Source organism: Nyctereutes procyonoides, unplaced genomic scaffold (assembly GCF_905146905.1).
Source record: "Nyctereutes procyonoides isolate TBG_1078 unplaced genomic scaffold, NYPRO_anot_genome, whole genome shotgun sequence".
Lineage (NCBI taxonomy): Eukaryota > Metazoa > Chordata > Mammalia > Carnivora > Canidae > Nyctereutes > Nyctereutes procyonoides.
Genome location: NW_026575125.1, coordinates 103193168 through 103211127, shown reverse-complemented (window position 1 = coordinate 103211127; position 17960 = coordinate 103193168). Strand labels below are relative to the sequence as shown.

The 17960-nt window shown below is 47.0% G+C and overlaps 2 protein-coding genes across 2 annotated transcripts in view; both read left to right on the top strand.

Annotated features, from left to right (window-relative positions):
- The window catches only part of PABIR2 (PABIR family member 2), a 211798-nt gene extending 210655 nt beyond the window's left edge, over positions 1 to 1143 (top strand). Inside the window, exon 12 of the mRNA XM_055338359.1 lies at positions 1019 to 1143. Coding sequence (XP_055194334.1) covers positions 1019 to 1043 — 25 coding nt within the window. The 3' untranslated portion in view covers positions 1044 to 1143. The remainder of the gene's footprint in view (positions 1 to 1018) is intronic.
- PLAC1 (placenta enriched 1) lies at positions 1077 to 1886 on the top strand. The gene has a single exon (XM_055338365.1). It carries the CDS (start codon positions 1077 to 1079, stop codon positions 1713 to 1715), a length of 639 nt encoding a protein of 212 aa, XP_055194340.1. The 3' UTR covers positions 1716 to 1886.
- The last annotated feature ends 16074 nt before the right edge of the window (positions 1887 to 17960 follow it).

The following is a 17960-nucleotide window of genomic DNA, read 5'->3' as shown; positions in this document are numbered from 1 at the left end:
ACTCATCAGGGAACAAAAGTAAAACCTCACGCTTGCGCAGACATTTCCTTCAAAAGTTTAGGTTCGTTTCTATTTGATGTCATTTTCACTTTTGAAATGAGAGCTGAGTCCAAGAATATTTGATGGTGTTCCTCTTCCTTCCTTCTTGCGTCATTTGTCACCTCCTTCTCATATTGTGGGGTTTTTTTTAAAAGATTTTATTTATTCATGAGAGACCAGAGAGAGAGGCAGAGACACAGGCAGAGGGAGAAGTGGGCTCCATGCAGGGAGCCTGACGTGGGACTCGATCCCAGGACCCTAGGATCACAACCTGAGCCGAAGGCAGACTCTCAACCGCTGAGCCACCCACGTGGTACCCCAGACTATATCTCCTTCTCTGACTTTTATTAACTCCTGTTTGTCTCTAACCAACACAGGACAATAGGGAGGAGTCTGTTTGTGGCATATGAGAGGACACGGAGGCCCTTAAAGAGGGCAGTGCTGCCAGCTTGAATTAAACTGTAACTCCTGTCACCTTAGTTCATGTGTGGCATGAAAAACAGTTTCATTTCCTTTGTTGGGGTTGCACACAAAGGGATGCCATCACTGACCAGTGTTGACTCTCATTCTGAAGATGAGGGACATGTGCTTTATACTGCAACAGTGTGGCAAAGCCACTTAGAGAAGCTGCTGTCACCATCTAGCAACACGAGTTCCAACAATGCATTTAAAATCCTGTTCTCTCTCACAAGAAGGTTTTCCTTTTCTTTGTTTTGTTTTCAGTTTTATTGAGGTATAACTGACAAATAAAACTGTAGGATATTGAAAGCGTACAACGTGATGGTTTGACATACGTATGCATCGTGAAAGAATTCACCCAGTCGAGTTAATGAACACATCCATCACCTCACCTTTTTTCCATTTAAGTTCTCCTCACTTCACCTTTTGAAAATACTTGTTTTAAAAGGGAAAAATGATTGTGTTTGAACTTTCAATAGGCAATAAGATGATTGACCTTTTGTGTTTTTGTGTGCTCTAGAAATCCTCACCTGACAGCATCCTGATTCCTGAGAGTCGTTACCTGATCAACTACAAGGATGAAAGTTTTCGAGTTGATAGGAGGGATGGTCATCCTTGCCTCTGTGTTCTCAGCCTGTTCCACACAAAGCCCAATGACTGTACTGTGCTCTATAGACTGGTTCATGGTCACTGTCCACCCCTTCATGTTGAATAATGATGTGTATGTACACTTCCATGAGTTACACTTGGGCCTAGGGTGCCCTGCCAACCATGTCCAGCCACATGTCTACCAGTTCACCTACCGCGTTACCGAATGTGGCATCCGTGCCAAGGCTATCTCTCAGGACATGATTATGTACAGCACTGAGTTGCACTATGCTTCGAAGGGTACCTCTTCTAAGTATGTGATCCCAGTGTCATGTACTGCTCCCCAACGGTCCCCATGGCTTACTCTGCCCTGTTCTGTAAAAGTAGCCAGTGAGGCTGGGGCCACAGCCCAGAATGGTGAGGCAAGCTACGAGGTGTTCACCTTGTCACAGTCTAGCCAAAGGCCCGACTGCGACTGTCCACCTTGTGTGTTCAATGAAGAAGGGCATGCCCAGGCTGCACATCACCAAGTGGAGGATGAGGAGGGCCAGCTGGTGCTGCCATCTTCCTCTGTTGATATTTCCGAGGATTGGTCTCTTCGCTCAGACGATCTCCTTGAGTCCATGTGATCCCCAGGTTTGGTCTGGGGGGGTCTCCTGTAGATAGATGCTTTTTCTAACATTAGTATAGAGTATTTTTGAATATCAGACAAATGTGTTTTGGAAGCCCCCTTATGAGTGCCTTTGAGAGAGGGCAGTTCGTGGTTGTTTCTTGAATAAAGCTGTTTTATATTTTTATATATTTTTTAAAAGGAAAAATAAAACTTTGGTGGTATAAAAATATTAGTTCAACATTTTGATTTAATAAGCACATATATAACTTTTGCTATGGGCCACAGTGTTCTCAGGGCTTCACAAACATTAGCACCCAGTCTCTTCTGTCTGAAGCGACTGGGCTCTGCTCAACTGAATCCTTCCCTCAGTGTCCCCATTTCACTCACACTATGCACCTCTCAACCTAGCACTGAACCTCACACCTTCTTGGTCTGATCAATGGCTGTACCACTTTTCATTCACGGGAGGCATAGATTCCACTCGTGATTTATAAACCACCAGTGATTCTAAGGATTGCTCGAGTCACGTTCCACCAACTTGATGGTAAGCTCCTGAGGCCAAGGGCTGGATCTTCTATTTAGTCACAGACCAGTAGTACTTTGGAAGGAGTTTTGTTCCCTGACTTATGTGATCAGCAAATTTTCACCCAGGTTTGGCTCTCCATTAGCTTTCACAGACCCTCGGAAGGGAAGAGGTGAGTAAATATATTCAACAGATATTCACTGAGTGCTACTACATGTCGGGTACCATTCTTGGCACTGAGATGTGACAGTTAATAGAAACTGAGACCCAGAGAAATTGAGGTCACACAGGTAATAAACAAACGAAGAGCAAACAGCAGTACGTCCAGATAGCAATGAAGGCCATGAGAAAGCTTGAAACCAGGTTGTACAAGAGTCGCTGGAGAAGGGATCAGAGCAGTCTCAGGGACTCCGAGGCCTCGTCTTTTGAACTGAATCTTGATGTGAAGAAGGAGCCAGCCCTGGGATGATCTGAGAGAACATTCCAGATAGTAGCAGCATCTCATATAATCTTCACTACAACCTTGATCCATTTTACAAATAAGGAAACTGAGGCACAGAATGATTAAGTGACTTTCCCAAGGCCACACACTATTAAGAAGCAGTGTTAGCACAATGTGCATGATACTATACACAACATGTATGATACTATACACAATGTCTATGATAACATACACAATGTGCATGATATTATACTCATTCAGCAGGTGAGTAGAAATTCAGTCATTGTCTTAGTCTTAAGGCTGCTCTAACAAAGTACCATAGATGGGGGACTTATAAACAACAGACATTTATTTCTCGTGGTTCTGGAGGCTAGAAATTCGAGATTAGGGTGCCAGTATGGTCAGGTTTTGGTGATGCACTCTTTCAGGTTGCAAACTGATATCTTCTGGCTGTTTCCTCATGTGGGGGAAAGGCATCAAGAGAGCTCTCTGGGGTCCCTTTTGTAGGGCACTAATCCCATGCATGAGGGCCCCACTTTCATGATTTACTCACATAGGGGCTAGATTCAAACACATCAAGGGCACACATTCAGTCCATTGCAATCATGGTAGTTGAAGAAAAATCTCGTTTAAAAAGCTCCTGGCCCCTTGGGACACCTGGGTGGCTCAGTCAGTTAAGCATTTGACTCTTGATTTTGGCTCAGGTCACGATCAAGTCCCTGGTCTGGCTCCACACTCAGCACAGAGTCTGCTTGTCCTTCTTCCTCTGCTCCCTCCTTCTCTCTCTCTCTCTCCCAAATAAATAATCTTTTAAAAGAAAAGCACTCCTGCCCCTTCCTGAGGAAAACCAGAATGTAATCTCTGAAAACATTCATTCAACCAACATTTCTTGAGCTTGCCCTATGTTATAGGCATTGTATTAGATGCTGAGCATGCAGTGGTGAACAAAACCAACAGTCTAAGCAGGAGGAGGCAAGTAAAGAAGCCTAGGGAACTGAGGCTATTCCACCCCAGAAAAAGCCTGTGTAGAGAATATGTGCTGTGGCTATCAGGAGGACCGTGAGTGGTCTAAGTCCAATACGATGGGGGGTGGGTGGCAGTCATTGGCAGCGAGGGATGAGACTAGAGAAGTAGCAGTGCACAAGACCATGCGCAAGAGAACCAGCACTTAGCCTCCCTCATCCTCTCTTATGAAGCTTACAGATTATGAAACACATAGACTTTACCAAGCCATCGATGCTAAACACATTAGACTCAGGCAACCATGTGTGGGTTGTGTGCTTAACAAATGCAAGAATTACTTTTCATCAAGACCTCCCCGCCCCAGGGTTGTGTAATGTATCAGCCCTGGAGGAGACTCAAGACCTACTTGAGAATGCTACTCGTTACCATGTGCCGCACACCTTATATGTGTAATCTTATTTTAATCCTCACAACAGTTCTGCAAGAGGAAAATTATTTCCTCTGTTTTATAGATGAGGAAACGGGCTCAGACAAATCAAGGCCATGCAGTGAGTGAGTGACGCCATTCAGATTCAATCCCAGGTTTGTCTGGCTCCAAGGTCCACTCCCCGCCTCCATTCTATTCAACACCTCCCTCCCAGAGAAGCTTCTGGTTGGGTTGGGAGATCCAAGAAGACTGCCTGGTAGAGGTGGGCAATGATCCCATTCTTAGAAAATGAGGATTTAGCCAAGCAGACAAGAGGAAGAAGAGCCTTCTTTGTGAGCATAAGCAGTGAAACAGGGGGAAGAAGCATACTGTGCTGGAGGGCAGACACTGGGGGCTGTTGCTCTAACTGCTCAAGGTGAGAAGAAAGAAGTGGAGTAGATGGGGAAAGGAGTTGAAGAGTAGGAAGAGATGAAAGTGAGAACCATTTCAAGCAAAGAACAGCAAGACTTCAGTCCTTTTAGCCTACAAAACAGTTACATGTCTATAGAAGCCCCATTCAAGATTAAGAGGTAAAATAAATAGTGCCGGCAAATTTGGAGGCTGGAAGACTCCAGAGCAGAGAGAGCAAGCTTCATGGAGAGCATAAGACTTGAGCTAAATCCTGCTCTGACTGTGAAAAACGAAGAAAGTGTCGCCAGTTAGAGCCTAAGAAACTCAGAAGACATGTTAAGCTCTGGATTTAAGTAGGGAAATTGGAATGAGGGTAGAGGACAGAAGTGAAGATGAGTCCAGGTTGGACACGTTGAGTTTGGTAGATGATAATAACATCCCAGTGGATATGACCAGGAATGAGCTCAAGAAATCAGAAAGGCTCAATACTGGGCGATCCAGGCTTGGAGAGGTCACATACATCCAGGCAGGTAGGACCACTGTCAGAATTCCCTAACACTCACTATTCAAGGCAGTTAGGAAAAGCAACAGATACATCAAGGGAGACAGAACAGAAGGGGTCAAGAGGTGGAAGAAGTGTGACTCAGAATTCCAGGGAAGGGAGCTGAGTGGGCTCTATTTTCCAATGCAACAGACAAGTGAAGGTGAAGGTAAGCCTAGTCATCATGGAGCTGGGAGCCTTTGAACTAGGCTTTAAATCAGAGGATTTCATTAGGTGAAGTTGGAGAGGAAGAGCATCTTAGGCAAAGGAAACCACGAGAGGGATCCCTGGGTGGCGCAGCGGTTTAGCGCCTGCCTTTGGCCCAGGGCGCGATCCTGGAGACCCGGGGTCAAGTCCCACGTCAGGCTCCCGGTGCGTGGAGCCTGCTTCTCCCTCTGCCTGTGTCTCTGCCTCTCTCTCTCTCTCTGTGTGTGTGACTATCATAAATAAATAAAGAAAGAAAGAAGAAAGAAAGAAAGGAAACCACGAGAACACACATGCAAAGCAACATCGTGGTTGAGAATCATATTTTGCCTGAGTAAACGTCTCAGAATAATTAGGCCTAACTCTTCAAATCCAGGCGTAACCTGCACATGTTGACTTGGACTTGTCATTCCTTAGAAGACATGCGCCTCAAACATTTCGGCTACGGGTTTGGTCTTCTCCGCTTGACCGTATGCTTGCTTGAGCGTGGAGGACCCTCTCCTATTTGCTTGTTCCTTCCTTTTGCTTTTTTGCTTACTAGCACTTGGCAGGCACTCAATCCAGTTGACTATGTGACTGGTACTGAAGAAGGGGCTGGGGGTCCATAAGCATAGGAGCCATTCCAAAGATGGGAAGATAAAACTGCTATAAACACCACCACCACCAAAAAAAAAAAATGCATTTTGAATTGCGCTAATTTACTTACCTTTTGAAATCCCAATGCTAAAAGAATATTTCCCTCCTTTATGGTGATAATGTTCACTCTGTTTTTAAGATGACAGGACTTCTAAAAAAATTGGCCATATAGTGTTAATCATATCTGTAATAATAAGAAGAAATGTTTTATTGCCATCAAGAGGAATGCGCATTTTCATCTTTCTTTCGATCTCTGGGAAAGCCAAAAATGTCTGAAACCATTTGTTATGGTAATCGCTTGTCAAATATTTAAAAATTAGAGCCATGGGGCGCCAGGCTGGCTCAGAAGAGCATCTGACTCTTGATCTCGGGTCACAGGTTCAAGCCCCACGTTGGGTACAGAGATTATTTAAAAATAAATTAGAGCCATAATCTGTACACTTAAAAGAGGGTTGAAATGGCAAATACTATATTTATTTTAATACAGTTTTTTTAAATCACCAACAAAATTAGAGCCATAATAAGATTTTTCATCCATAAAAGGAGCCTCAAAGTAACATTAAAACTTTTACTCCTATAACCTGAAAATGGCAAACCAGATTTTTTAAGCATGTAAATTACATGTAAATATCAAGGGCAAAAAGTCTTTTATCCCTAATTTTAAAACAATAGTGCATTTTGGAGATGCGTGTAAGTACACCCATCCCTCCACCTCTCCACAATAATGAGAGCCTGTTTGGTCTAGCATTAAACTAAGCACAGCGCTATTCACGCACACACACACACAGGCACACATGCCATGTTTATAAGAAATTCATTATCAAAGGACAAGTGTTTATTATAAAGGGAAAGCTTTCACAAAAACCTACTTTAATTCTAATTATTATTAATCTCTATGATTGATCCCTATGATATCCCATTTAAATTGTCACGATAGGGGTGCCTAGCTGGCTCAGTCAGAAGAGTGTCTGACTCTTGATCTCGGGGCCATAAGTTCGAGCCCCACTTTGGGTGTAGAGATTACTAAAAAAAAAATAAATAAAACTTACACAAAAATAAATTGTAATGATAATCTTTTGTTTCCAAAAGAGAGAGAAAGAGAGGAGAGGGGGGAAAGAAAGGAGTTGGGCTTAAGAAAGAGAGAGACAACATTTTTGTGATTTTCTCCAACTTTTTCAGAAGAAAACAAATTATTGGGTCAGATTTTGTCTTATAAACTTAATGTTGTTTATACAATGACAAGACCTTCTGTATTAGTTATCTATCGCTGAACAACAAATCACCCCAAACCCCAGCCATTTGTGATCTCATAGCATCTGTGGGTCAGGAATCTGGCACTGCAGAGCTGGGGCTTCTGGCTCAGGGCCTCAGGATGCTCGCGGTCAAGCCCTCAGTGCAGCTGCATTCATGTCAGGGCTCAACCAGGGCTGGAGAATCCACTTCCAAGCTCAGCTCCCCTCTGTTGGCCTCTCCATAGGCTGTCTGAACGTCCCCATGATATGGAAGATGCTCGTGATGATGGTGATGATCATGATGATAGAACTAGATGGACAGGGAGGGAAGGGATAGGAAAGGAAGGAAAGGAAGCAGAGGAGAAGAGAAAGGAAGGGGAAGGAAGTGGAGGGCAGGGAAGTGGAGAGAGAGAGAGAGAGAGCCCAAACCAGAAGCCACAGGCTTTTTGTAATCCAATCTCAGGGGTGACACCTCATCACTTCTGCCATGTTCTATTTGCTAGAAGCACGTCTCCAGGTCCAGCCCGGAGGAGATTACACACCGGTGGGACTATCAGGAGGTGGGAGTCACTGGGGACCATCCCACTGGCAAACCACAAACACAACATTCTTCAACTTATTTCTGTAAATGCCATGAATGGCAGGACACAGACTTGGTGGAAAAATACATGATATGTCACTGCTGTACCCTTGCCTCGGTCAGTTCTATTTTCCTTCTCCAGGGAAAACAAGTCCTACAAGCTGCAAGTGACAGGACTGGCTGATTGACTGGTGGAAAGCATTCCAGGGGAAGCTCCCATTTGTTGTTATAAGAGGACACTGGCGAAGACAGTTAAAGCCAAAGGAATAAAAAGCATTAAAGGTAAATCAAGTAATACAAACACTGACATTGGGTAGAAATGTTTCCAGTGTCACCCATGTTAGTGGTAACAACCCTGTAGTGCAGCATAATTCGGATGAGGCCAAAAATCTTCTAATGTCATTCGGAGTGGGAGTTGGGGAGGTGGGGGAATGGGAGTAGGATGTGTGTGTGTGTGTGTGTGTGTGTGTGTGTGTGTATGTGATTATTCCAGCTTCAAATTATTGTCCAGCTTCAAAATCAAGAGGCAGAGGGCTTTGCTCATTGATGTATATACTACCAATAACACGATAACCAATAACTTCCCATCACTTACTATTTCCATTTTTTCCTTGCCTTTTATCCAATTCGCAACCACCTGACTTGGCCATTGGTGACATTCCTGTAACCTGCCTGAAGGGTGATGCATGAAATCCAAGTAGGTCTAACGCTATTAAGCAGCACTAGCTGAGGGGCTCCCTGGGTAAGAGCAGGTGGGAGGCTTGGGGGCAGGTATTCATTAACGGGTCTCCAGAAGTGAAGCGACAGACTGGCCTTTCCCTAAGTGGCTTTGTCAGCATTCATTTGTAGACATTCTCCTACTGGTAAGGGGAACTTGCTCTGAGTCAGAGAAGCCAATACTAGGACCAGTTTACGAAAGCAAAGGAACATACACAAATCCCTGCCTAGAAACTGGTACCATTCGAAGGCACTTACAGTCTACAGTTACTAGGAGGAATATTTAAATTGCCCAAGCTATTTTCAATGTTATTTTAACTTTGTCACACACACTCTATTATATAAACACCATGCTAATGTAAATTATTCACCTCTTAAAGTTACTTCAAAATTTTTGACCTTTAGCCAAATACCTATTTCTTTCTATCAAGAATTCTTTTTAAGTTGTAAGCCTACAACTTAAACACACACACATCTTTAAAAGAAAAGTTTATTTTCCAAGTAATGCCCATAGAATGTTTGGTCTGTTTTCTACACTGCATTCACGTGACAAAATACTAAAAGAAAGCCAGTGTGGGGCGAGAAGGACCAAGTCCTATAGAGGGAGTGAGATCGGCTTCTTTGGGGCTCCAGGAAGCCCAGCCCTCCTCGCCACAAAGGGTGCGTCAGCTTAGGGACAAACGGACCCAAAGTCAGCCCTGATGACCTTCCCACACCAGCTCCCTGGAATAATTTACAGCCTACCATCGAAATCAAATAATCTCTGCAAAAATCTGCCTTTTGAAATCACCCAAGCTACAAATTAATTCTTATTTTCATTTCATATTTCATCTGCTGAATTTTGCTCCATCAGCGTGGAAAAATCAAACCCTTCTGATTATATTCATGCGCCGAAGTTCTCTGTATGTCGCGATACGTGGTTGACAGTAACTATGGGAACATTTAAGTTGCCCAAATTAGTTTCCATGTTGTTTTAACTTCATGAGGCTATGCTATGACAATGTTTTAAAGGAGCCTGTGAAAAATAACATGCTCCGGTTCAAAGCTCTGCCACCACCCGAAAACGGCTGGCTCCAGGCGGAAAGGTGTGTGTATATTCAGTCCCCTGTTCCATCAAATCAGCAACACGTTAAATTTCAGGATTCTTTCAATGAATTTTTATTTTGCCTGATATTGGCTGGTATTTTATTTATTTTTTTTAAGATTTTATTTATTCATTCATGAGAGACAGAGAGAGAGAGAGAGAGAGAGAGAGAGAGAGAGAGAGAGAGGCAGAGACACAGGCAGAGGGAGAAGCAGGCTCCATGCAGGGAGCCTGATGTGGGACTCGATCCCGGGACTCCAGGATCACACCCCGGGCCAAAGACAGGCACTAAACCACTGAGCCACCCAGGCATCCCTTGACTGGTATTTTAAAACATATTTTTATGAGTAATTTAACAAGAAATTAACTGTAAAGGCCAATCAAGTCCTAATTGGGGGGTATTTGGGTGTGTGCATGTATAGTATGTGAGAGAAGGAGGAAGTGTGGAGGGGAAGATGTGGGGGAGAGAAAGAGAAAGAGAGAGAGAGATTGAGAATAGCAGCTGAAAGAAAGCCTAGCCCAGGGGCACCTGGGTGGCGCAGTCGGTTTAACATCCGACTCTTGGTTTTCGGCTCAGTTCCTGATCTCAGGGTCCTGATCTCAGGTCATGATCTCAGGTCGTGAGATCCAGCTCCGCGTGGGGCTCTGCGCTCAGCTTGGAGTCTGCTTAAGTTTCTCTCTCCCTTGGGGGCACTTGAGTGATGCAGTCGCTTAAGCATAGGACTCTTGGTTTCAGCTCAGATCATGATCTCAGGTCATGACCTCAGGTCATGATTTCAGGTCATGATCTCAGGTCATGATCTCATGGTCGTGGGATCAAACCCCGAATGGGGCTCAGCAGAGTATTTGCTTGTCCCTCTCCCTCTGCTCCTCCACCCCACCCCACCCCACCCCCAGCTCTCTCTATCTCTAAAATAAATAAATAAAATATTTTTAAGAAAAAGTTTCTCTCTCCCTCTGCCCCTCAGCAGGCTCTTTCTCTCTTTAATTAATTAATTAATTAATTAATTAATTAATTTTTAAATAAAGCCTAGCCCATCTCCTTTTGCATAGTAGGCATACAAATGCAACAAGATGGTATTTTTCCATCCTTTCTCTCCCCTACTAAGAACCCCCGCTCCTGTGTGGTGTGGAAAATAGCACATTCCGATTATGCCGGTCACTGTAGGTTTGCCATAGTTCAGAGTTTAAGAGTTACCATGTAAACCAAGTCAATCTGTTGCAAACACTGTCTTCATTGCATCACATCCCTCACTCAAGGTCCTTAAGCTTTCACATCATCTTGCAACTAAAGCCCAAACTCCTCTGCCTCCTTGCACAGCCCCCATAATCTATTTGTTCTAGATTGGATGCATACTATTTGTCCAGCTCAATCTCCAACTAATTCCCCAGAAGATATCCTCTGTCCAGCTCTTCTCTGACTTCTGGCCTCTGAACACACAGTGTCCCCTGTTCCAGCCAAACTCCACTTTCCTTCAAGGACCAGCTTGAAACTCAGCTTGCAAAGTATAAAACAATGATGACAGTATTTCCGGAGAGGGTTTGCAGAACTGAGTAGCTCATTTAAAAGTAAATTAATTCCATATTATTAAAGGGGATGTGTGTCGGATGTCAGTCCCAGGGCCACGGAAGGCCACCTAAGCCAGCTGTTGAGGATGTTGGCCTTAAGCTTTCCCACCAACAGAACACCTACTTGCTCCCTCCACTCACTCAGTTCCCTTCTCAGGGATGCATTTGTTTCACAGATACGTATCAGACACCAACCGATGGTGTGTAGTGATTGTGCAAATTGCTGAAAATATACCCATTGACAGACACGTCCCACCCTCCAGGAGCTGGCTGTCTGCTGGGAAGAGACTCAGAATAACTAACTTTATTAATGTGCCAGGGAAGGACAGGGCAGGGGCAGTTAACTCCACTCCGAGGTCGGTGAGAAGGCTTCCGAGGGGAGGTGGCCTTTGAGCTGGGCCTTGAGCAATGAAGAAATGGGGGGAGCAAACATCCCTGGCAGGGAAGCAGGAAGGTGTGGCCGGAGGAGGAGGGTGAGGGCACAAAGCAGAGGGACAGATTCCAGCAAAACTCAGCTGGGAGATGAGTGGGAAGCCTGAAAAGGTGACCTTGGTGACCCAGTGGCGCAGATGGACGGTGTGAAATAAAAGACAGGAATGAAGGAGAAGGATTTGGTTTTGTTTTCTTTTTGTCGTCTTCTTTCTGCCTCTCTTTTGCCCTCGCACACTCTCTCCACCTCACTCCTGTCTCCACCCGAGCCTGCCCGTGGCCTAGAAATTCCCGGGGGACTCTGAGCTAAGAAAGCTGGGTGTAGGCAAATGCAAAAAAATGAAAACTAGAGCTACATCCTCAGCTCCATTCCCTGCCGGTGGATGGGGCTTGATCTGCTCAGTAGCTACTCCAGAATCCCACCTGATTATAAACCTGATACTCATTTTAGGAGATGGGAAGTAAAACAAATGACATTCTCCACCGGTCCTAGAAATTCTGCCTATTAAGTATTGTTTTTTTCTTTTTAAATGCAGACGGTTACGTGACCGGGACAAGAAGGAGAGCTGCCAGTGAGTGCCGGGGAGTTAGTTCAGTGTTAACAGCTTTAATGTAAATGTTGCAGTTATACATATTGACTTTTCCTCCTTCCCTATTTCAACAAAGTATTTCATGGTTTGGAAAACACATCTCGGGTTTGAAACAAAGATAGCTCCCCTTAGCACCCTTCAATTCCCGTTCCCTCCTCTTCCCTCTCCCCAGCAAGATTATTATGTGCCCCCAGGAGCGGTTTCCCTGTAGCAAGATCCTACAAGTGAAGTCATTCAGACTTGGCACAGCTCTTTGCGTTTTTACAGGACCTCCTTGGTGCTGGTCACTTTGGGCTTTAAAAAACATTTTTTTTATATATAAATGGAGCAACCAACTGTCCAAATGCCCTTCAGCCTCCCTGAACACCATTACATTTGACATGTTGGCATTGATCTCAACTGAGTTCTTTTTTCTTCTCTCTTTTTCATAATCAGGGAAGGCTCAAGGAAAGTGCCTGAGGCGTAAGGTTAAAAACTGATGATCATAACGCTTCTGGTGAAAGCAAGTGGCACGTGCACTCCTGGTGTTGCACACAGAAGGTGGGCTTTCGGCTCCTGACTCCTCTCGTTGCACTTGGCTCTGTCACTTCATACTCTGCACCAGGGAGAGGGGGTCGTGCTCACTTCCAGGACAGGGACACTGTAGGACCAGCACTGTAGGACCAGAACTGAGGCCGCCCTCTGCCCCTTCACCGTGGCCTTCCTGTGCGCCAAGGTCCCATCGGTTCTGGCATCTGAGACAGTCTTTGATTTAAATGGGCAAAACTCCAGGAATAATTAAGACAATAATAGTACACACCCAACAAGGAAAACATGCCGTGTTTAAAGAAGAAATCTCTGCAGCATTGAAGGCAGTGATTCTGCTGTCTTTGAGGATGGAAAAGAGACCTTGAAATAAAAAGTAACAGCCATCAAGGATTTACTAAACTCCTCTTTGGCAGAAAGGAAAAATGTACTAATTCATTCTACTTTTTCCTGGTGAGATCATGGGGGTGGGAGAAGCTAAGATCTGAACATTTTTCCTCAAGTTCTGAGTTTCACAAAGAAATATTTTTTATCATAACTAATTTCATAAACTGCAATAAAAATATAAGGGGCATTATCTTTTTTGTTTAATCTGACAGTTAGGCAAGCATTATTCTACGATTGCTGCTAACTACTAGCCTTTGCTTGAACCCTGAAAAAAGCCTTTACAAATAACACAGTAGAAGCTTCATAACACGATTCCAGTTGTTTTCTTTCTGTTAAATCTGTAACTCTATCCTGATTTTATCTCTCTGAAGACTTCTGGATATTTACAACATAAGGAAAGTCTTGTTTCCCTAAGTCAAGGCCTCCATGAAAAACATAATCATAAAAGACATTTCTATTTAAAATAAAAATGGTAAGATCTAGAAATGTTCTTTCCAATTTAGAAAAGACTCTTCCATTCAACGCCTTTCTCTAGTACCTATTTCCAAACACTCATTGGCAATTGCTTTTCAGAAAACACTTTCCAGAAATTATTCCAAATATCTTGTTGTGTGTAACTTCCTTGCTGAATATCTCCAGTCTAGAGCTAGTTTGTTTTTCTCAGCTGCACTTTCAGACCCTTGAAAACTATTGCTAAATTCCTCTCCCTCAGCTTACTGTAATTATTTCTTAGCAGGGTAATTTCTGAATGCTGCATGCAAGATTCGAGGAAGAAAAAAAATGTGCTATTTGCCTGAAAACGCTCGCTTGGAAATAGTATTTTCGAGATGACAAAAATCAGTGGCCGGAGTCCCTTTCATGTTGGGGTCCCCAGTTGCCCCAGAGAGAAGTTGTCTCACTACCAGTGGGGGGCCTCCCAGATGCCCCTCTGCTGAGCCAAGCAGGGTTCTAATCCCAGAATGAGTTTCTAAGCATTCTGTGGGGGAAATTTCTGTCCTGCCAGTTTTGTCAAGTTGAGAAAGGGCCTACTAAAATGAAAAGCCATTTGCAGAATTAGGGTTTGCTGCAGAGGTCCTAAGAAAACCTAAGAAAATCCTTGAGACATCATATTTGAAAAATATTTGAAGATTGTTCACTTGAGTAAATACTTAAGCCTGCCCTCCCTCACTTTCTGCGGCCTGGAGCCATGTTACTCACCCTCAAAGAATTCATCAATATTCAACTGGCTCTCTAATTTGCTGATGTAGCAAAAAGAGTTTAATGAAGAAAGCTGTTGCAATTTTTCTTTTAGAGGACGTCCACAAACTCGACTTTTGTCTGACGGCGCTGGAATCTTCTGCCCTTATACTAATCTAGGTGGGGAAATAAATGCTTACATGCAGTTAGATCAACCCAAGCAAATTTACCCACGAAGCCGAGCTTTGAAAGCCCAGAAAAGTCTTTCACCCCAAGGACACTGGAGCTTTATAAATGATCTGAGGATTTAGAAGCTTGTTCAGTCACGTCTGACAGCCCGGCAAACTTTCAGCCTGTCCACGAAGAGTTCAGAAGACTTGAATAGGGAAATTGTAGCTCAGTCATGAGTTTTTAGCGCCCACCGAAGTCGTACAAGTCACTGCAGTTTCAAAACCCTTCCTAAAAATCCCATCTTCGTCGGAGAATCTTTCTGGTTAATTTTTAAAAACCGCTCTGCAGACCCTGTTAGAGTCTACCCCCCACCCCCAACTTCTAAATTAAAAAAAAAGAAAAAAAAGTGGCAGGCGCCGGTGAAAGGCCGCTGCAGCACTTGCAACGCCTTGGGTCTGCGAAATCGCCCTGGCAAAGAAATTAAGATTTTTTACACCAGAGCCACAGAAGCATCACAGCAAAACGCAAGTTAAGTAGCTCCAGAAACTTGAACGCCGAGCCCGGCGGACCCCGTGGTTCTATTTGTGTGCACCGATTTCAGCCGTGCGCGTGTGTGCGTGCGCGCGCGTGTGTGCCACTGTTGCATTTTTCTTTCCGCACCTTATTTTTTTCTCCCCCGGAGGCTGCGCGCTCTCCTCCGCCACCCGGCGCGCGGGACGCCGCGTGCAGGCCGAGACAGCCTGGGCCTCCCTCTGGGAGCGCGGGGTACACCGGCCGCCGCAGCGGCGTCAGCGCGCTGATCCGCTCCCCGCGGCTCTCCCCGCTCCCCTGCGGTGCGGGCGGCCAGGCCGGGCGGGGCCCACCCAGCCGATGGGGGTGGGACCCGGGGTCGCCCAGAGCCGCCGGGGTCGGCGATCGCGCGGGGCAGCTCCCCCTACGCCGCGCGCGGCGCCCGGCAGACCACCTGCCCCGAGGGCCCCGGGGCCTCTCCCGGCCGGCGTGCGGTGTCGGGGCTGTGGCCACAGCCAGCCGCGCTACCCACTGCCCTTCCTGCCCGGGGCCGGCTCGCTTGGAGTCCGGCTTGCTGACGGTTTGTCCCACCCGGGATGGGGAGACAGAAAGCAGCCGCGCTCGTTTTCTTAGACAGCGTTTCGGCGCTAATTCGTAAGGAGTGTCTCGCAAAATTTGTATAATGACATTTTGCAAACAGGCAGGAAAGTTGAAAGAACGACAAGACGAACGTCTGTTTACCCACCGGACCCCCCCGGGGGGCCCCAGCTTGGATCTAACAACTGTTACCCTATTGCAACACTTGGTTCCTCTGTGTGCGCGCGCGTGTTAGCTGCATCATTTGAAAATTGCGGACATTGTGACATTTCACCTCTGCGCTTCCCAGGGCATCTTCTCAGTGTAAGGACATCCTCCCGCTTCTCTTCAACACCAGCCTCACACCTAAGGAAATGAACTCCCCGTCCTTCGCCGCCTCTAGCACCCACGATAAGGGCTCTGCCCCTCCTGTCGCCCCACTTCAGTCTTTAAATCAGTTCCCCTTCTTGGAATGGGGCTACAGTAGACAAGTGCGCCCTCCCTCCGTGCTCTGCCCCCCCCCCCCGCCCGGTGCGGAAGGCCAGCCAATTCGGGGCTCGCCTCGTACCAGGGGTCTCTGTCCCTGAGAGCTCGACCGGGGGGCGAGGCCAGGGGAATCCCGACCAGTCTGGACGCACACGCATGGGGAGAGCGCTGGCTCACGCGGTCCCCCCACCCCGTCTCCACCCCAAGCGTTTTACAGGCACCCCCAAGCGAGCACAGCGCGAGGGGCATAGCTCAGCCTCCTTGCTCCCTCGCGGCCGCTCAGAGGGCACCGCGACGGGACCCAGGGGCGTGGGGCGGCGACCGTCGTGTGGGTGTCTGGATGTGCGCTGCGCTACCGTGCGCCCCTGGCTCTGCCGTGTTCCATACTCTGTCTTTTCTCCCTGAAGCCCGCTACCCGGCTCGGCTGCGGCCACTAGGCGCGCCCGGTGCCCTCCAGGGCCCTCGGCGGCCGCGGGCCCAGTCGGTGGCGTCGAGCGCCCGCACCCCCTCCCCCTTCCCTGCCTTTCCCTCTCACCCCCTCCCCCCTTCCGCCCCCGGGCCCCGGAGCAGCGCGCGGAACGCGGCGGGGAGGGAGGGGGCAGCGTGAGCTCCGCGTGGCCACGCCCCCGGAGCCGGCTTTTTCTAGGGCCGCTGCCGGAGGCTCTCCGCCGGCTCTCCGCTCGCCTCCCGGGCGCGCACAGCCCCGCCGCCGCGCCGATCCGCCTCCGCCACGCCGCTCTCCGAGCTTCGGCGCCGCCAGCGCGAGAGCGCGCCCTCCGCGCCGCCACGCCGGCGTCTGGCGCCCGGTCCCCGTCGCTCCGTGCCCGGCCCCCTGCGACCTCGCCGCCTCCCCTGTCCGGCCCCGCTCTGTCGCTGTCTGTGTCCTCCCCCCGCCCCCCCACGCCTTCCCCCGCTCTCTTTTGCTTCGCTTGCTCGTTCGCTAGCTCTCAGACCAGGCGAGGCAGCTTCGCAGGAAAATCCCAGAAACCTTTGCAAAAAGCTGACAATGAAATTTAAGAAGTTCTTCGATTTCGGCGCCATTTTCGAGTGGAGCGAGAGGTGACATGCGATTTTTTTTTTTTAAGGGACTTGTTTGCTGGCGTCTTCCCGGCTAGTAACGTTGGTTACGGCAGACTGAAAAAGATCTGGTGACAATGCTGAAAAAGTTCTGTGTGGCTTTGGGGTTGTAAAGCGCGTCGGGGGCCGGGGCGCGGGTGAAACAGACCTTGAAAGTGTTCAGCACACGAGTACGGCCGGGAAAATTCTTAGGAAACGGGCTGGGGGTGGGGGTGCTAACATGAAGGGGCGGGGAGAGCAAACGGAGTAGAGGGGCTGGGACCGACTGTCAGCCTCGCCGGGGTCCGGAGCCACCGGTTTTGACATACTGTCTAATGCACTTTTCGGGGCTCTTATTCGCAAGCAGGAAAATGTGTTGGAAAGAAATGTGATTAATTTTGCATTGTCTTTGCCCGATTAAAACTTTCAAGGATGTTTAGTTTTCCCTGGATGAACTTGACATTGGGAAAGTTTCGCACGACTGCGCCGAGGGAAGGGACATCGTATGTTTGGGGTGTGGGGATGAAGGCATCTGCAAAATTAAGACAAAACGTTGTAAAATATGAACGGAGGAAGAGGCGTATTCTTTGGCTCTTATATGGTTTGGCCAAATGCAGTTCAGTTCGGCGGGGGAGGGGGGCAGGGGGTGGGGCTATGGGCCACTCGCTAGTATCGATTCTTTGTCTATTGTATCAACGACGGACCGACTTCTGAAGTGACAAGACGCCTCTTTGTAATCTGTTTTCGTAAGTAAATTTCAGTCTACGAGGTAACCCGTAAACTAGGGGAGTGAGGTGGCTTTTTAGGAATATAAGTCGTTGTACTGTCACCGGGAGAGAAGAAAGGGGTTAACGTGAAAGGTACAAAATGGATTCAGTTCCAGTGAGTTGGCAGAGCGATCTGGAGGGGACCTTCGCCTTTGACACCATGGCTATTTCGAATCACTGTTACGTTTCTCAGTAGTCAGCTAAGGAAATGTTATAATTATGGATGCCTCTAACATCTGATATGATGGCTCACATATTTGTGTGGAACGTAAATACTTAA

Bases quoted from the DNA above. Each gene is read 5' to 3' on its own strand.
- PLAC1 (XM_055338365.1), top strand. From the start codon at position 1,077: ATGAAAGTTTTCGAGTTGATAGGAGGGATGGTCATCCTTGCCTCTGTG.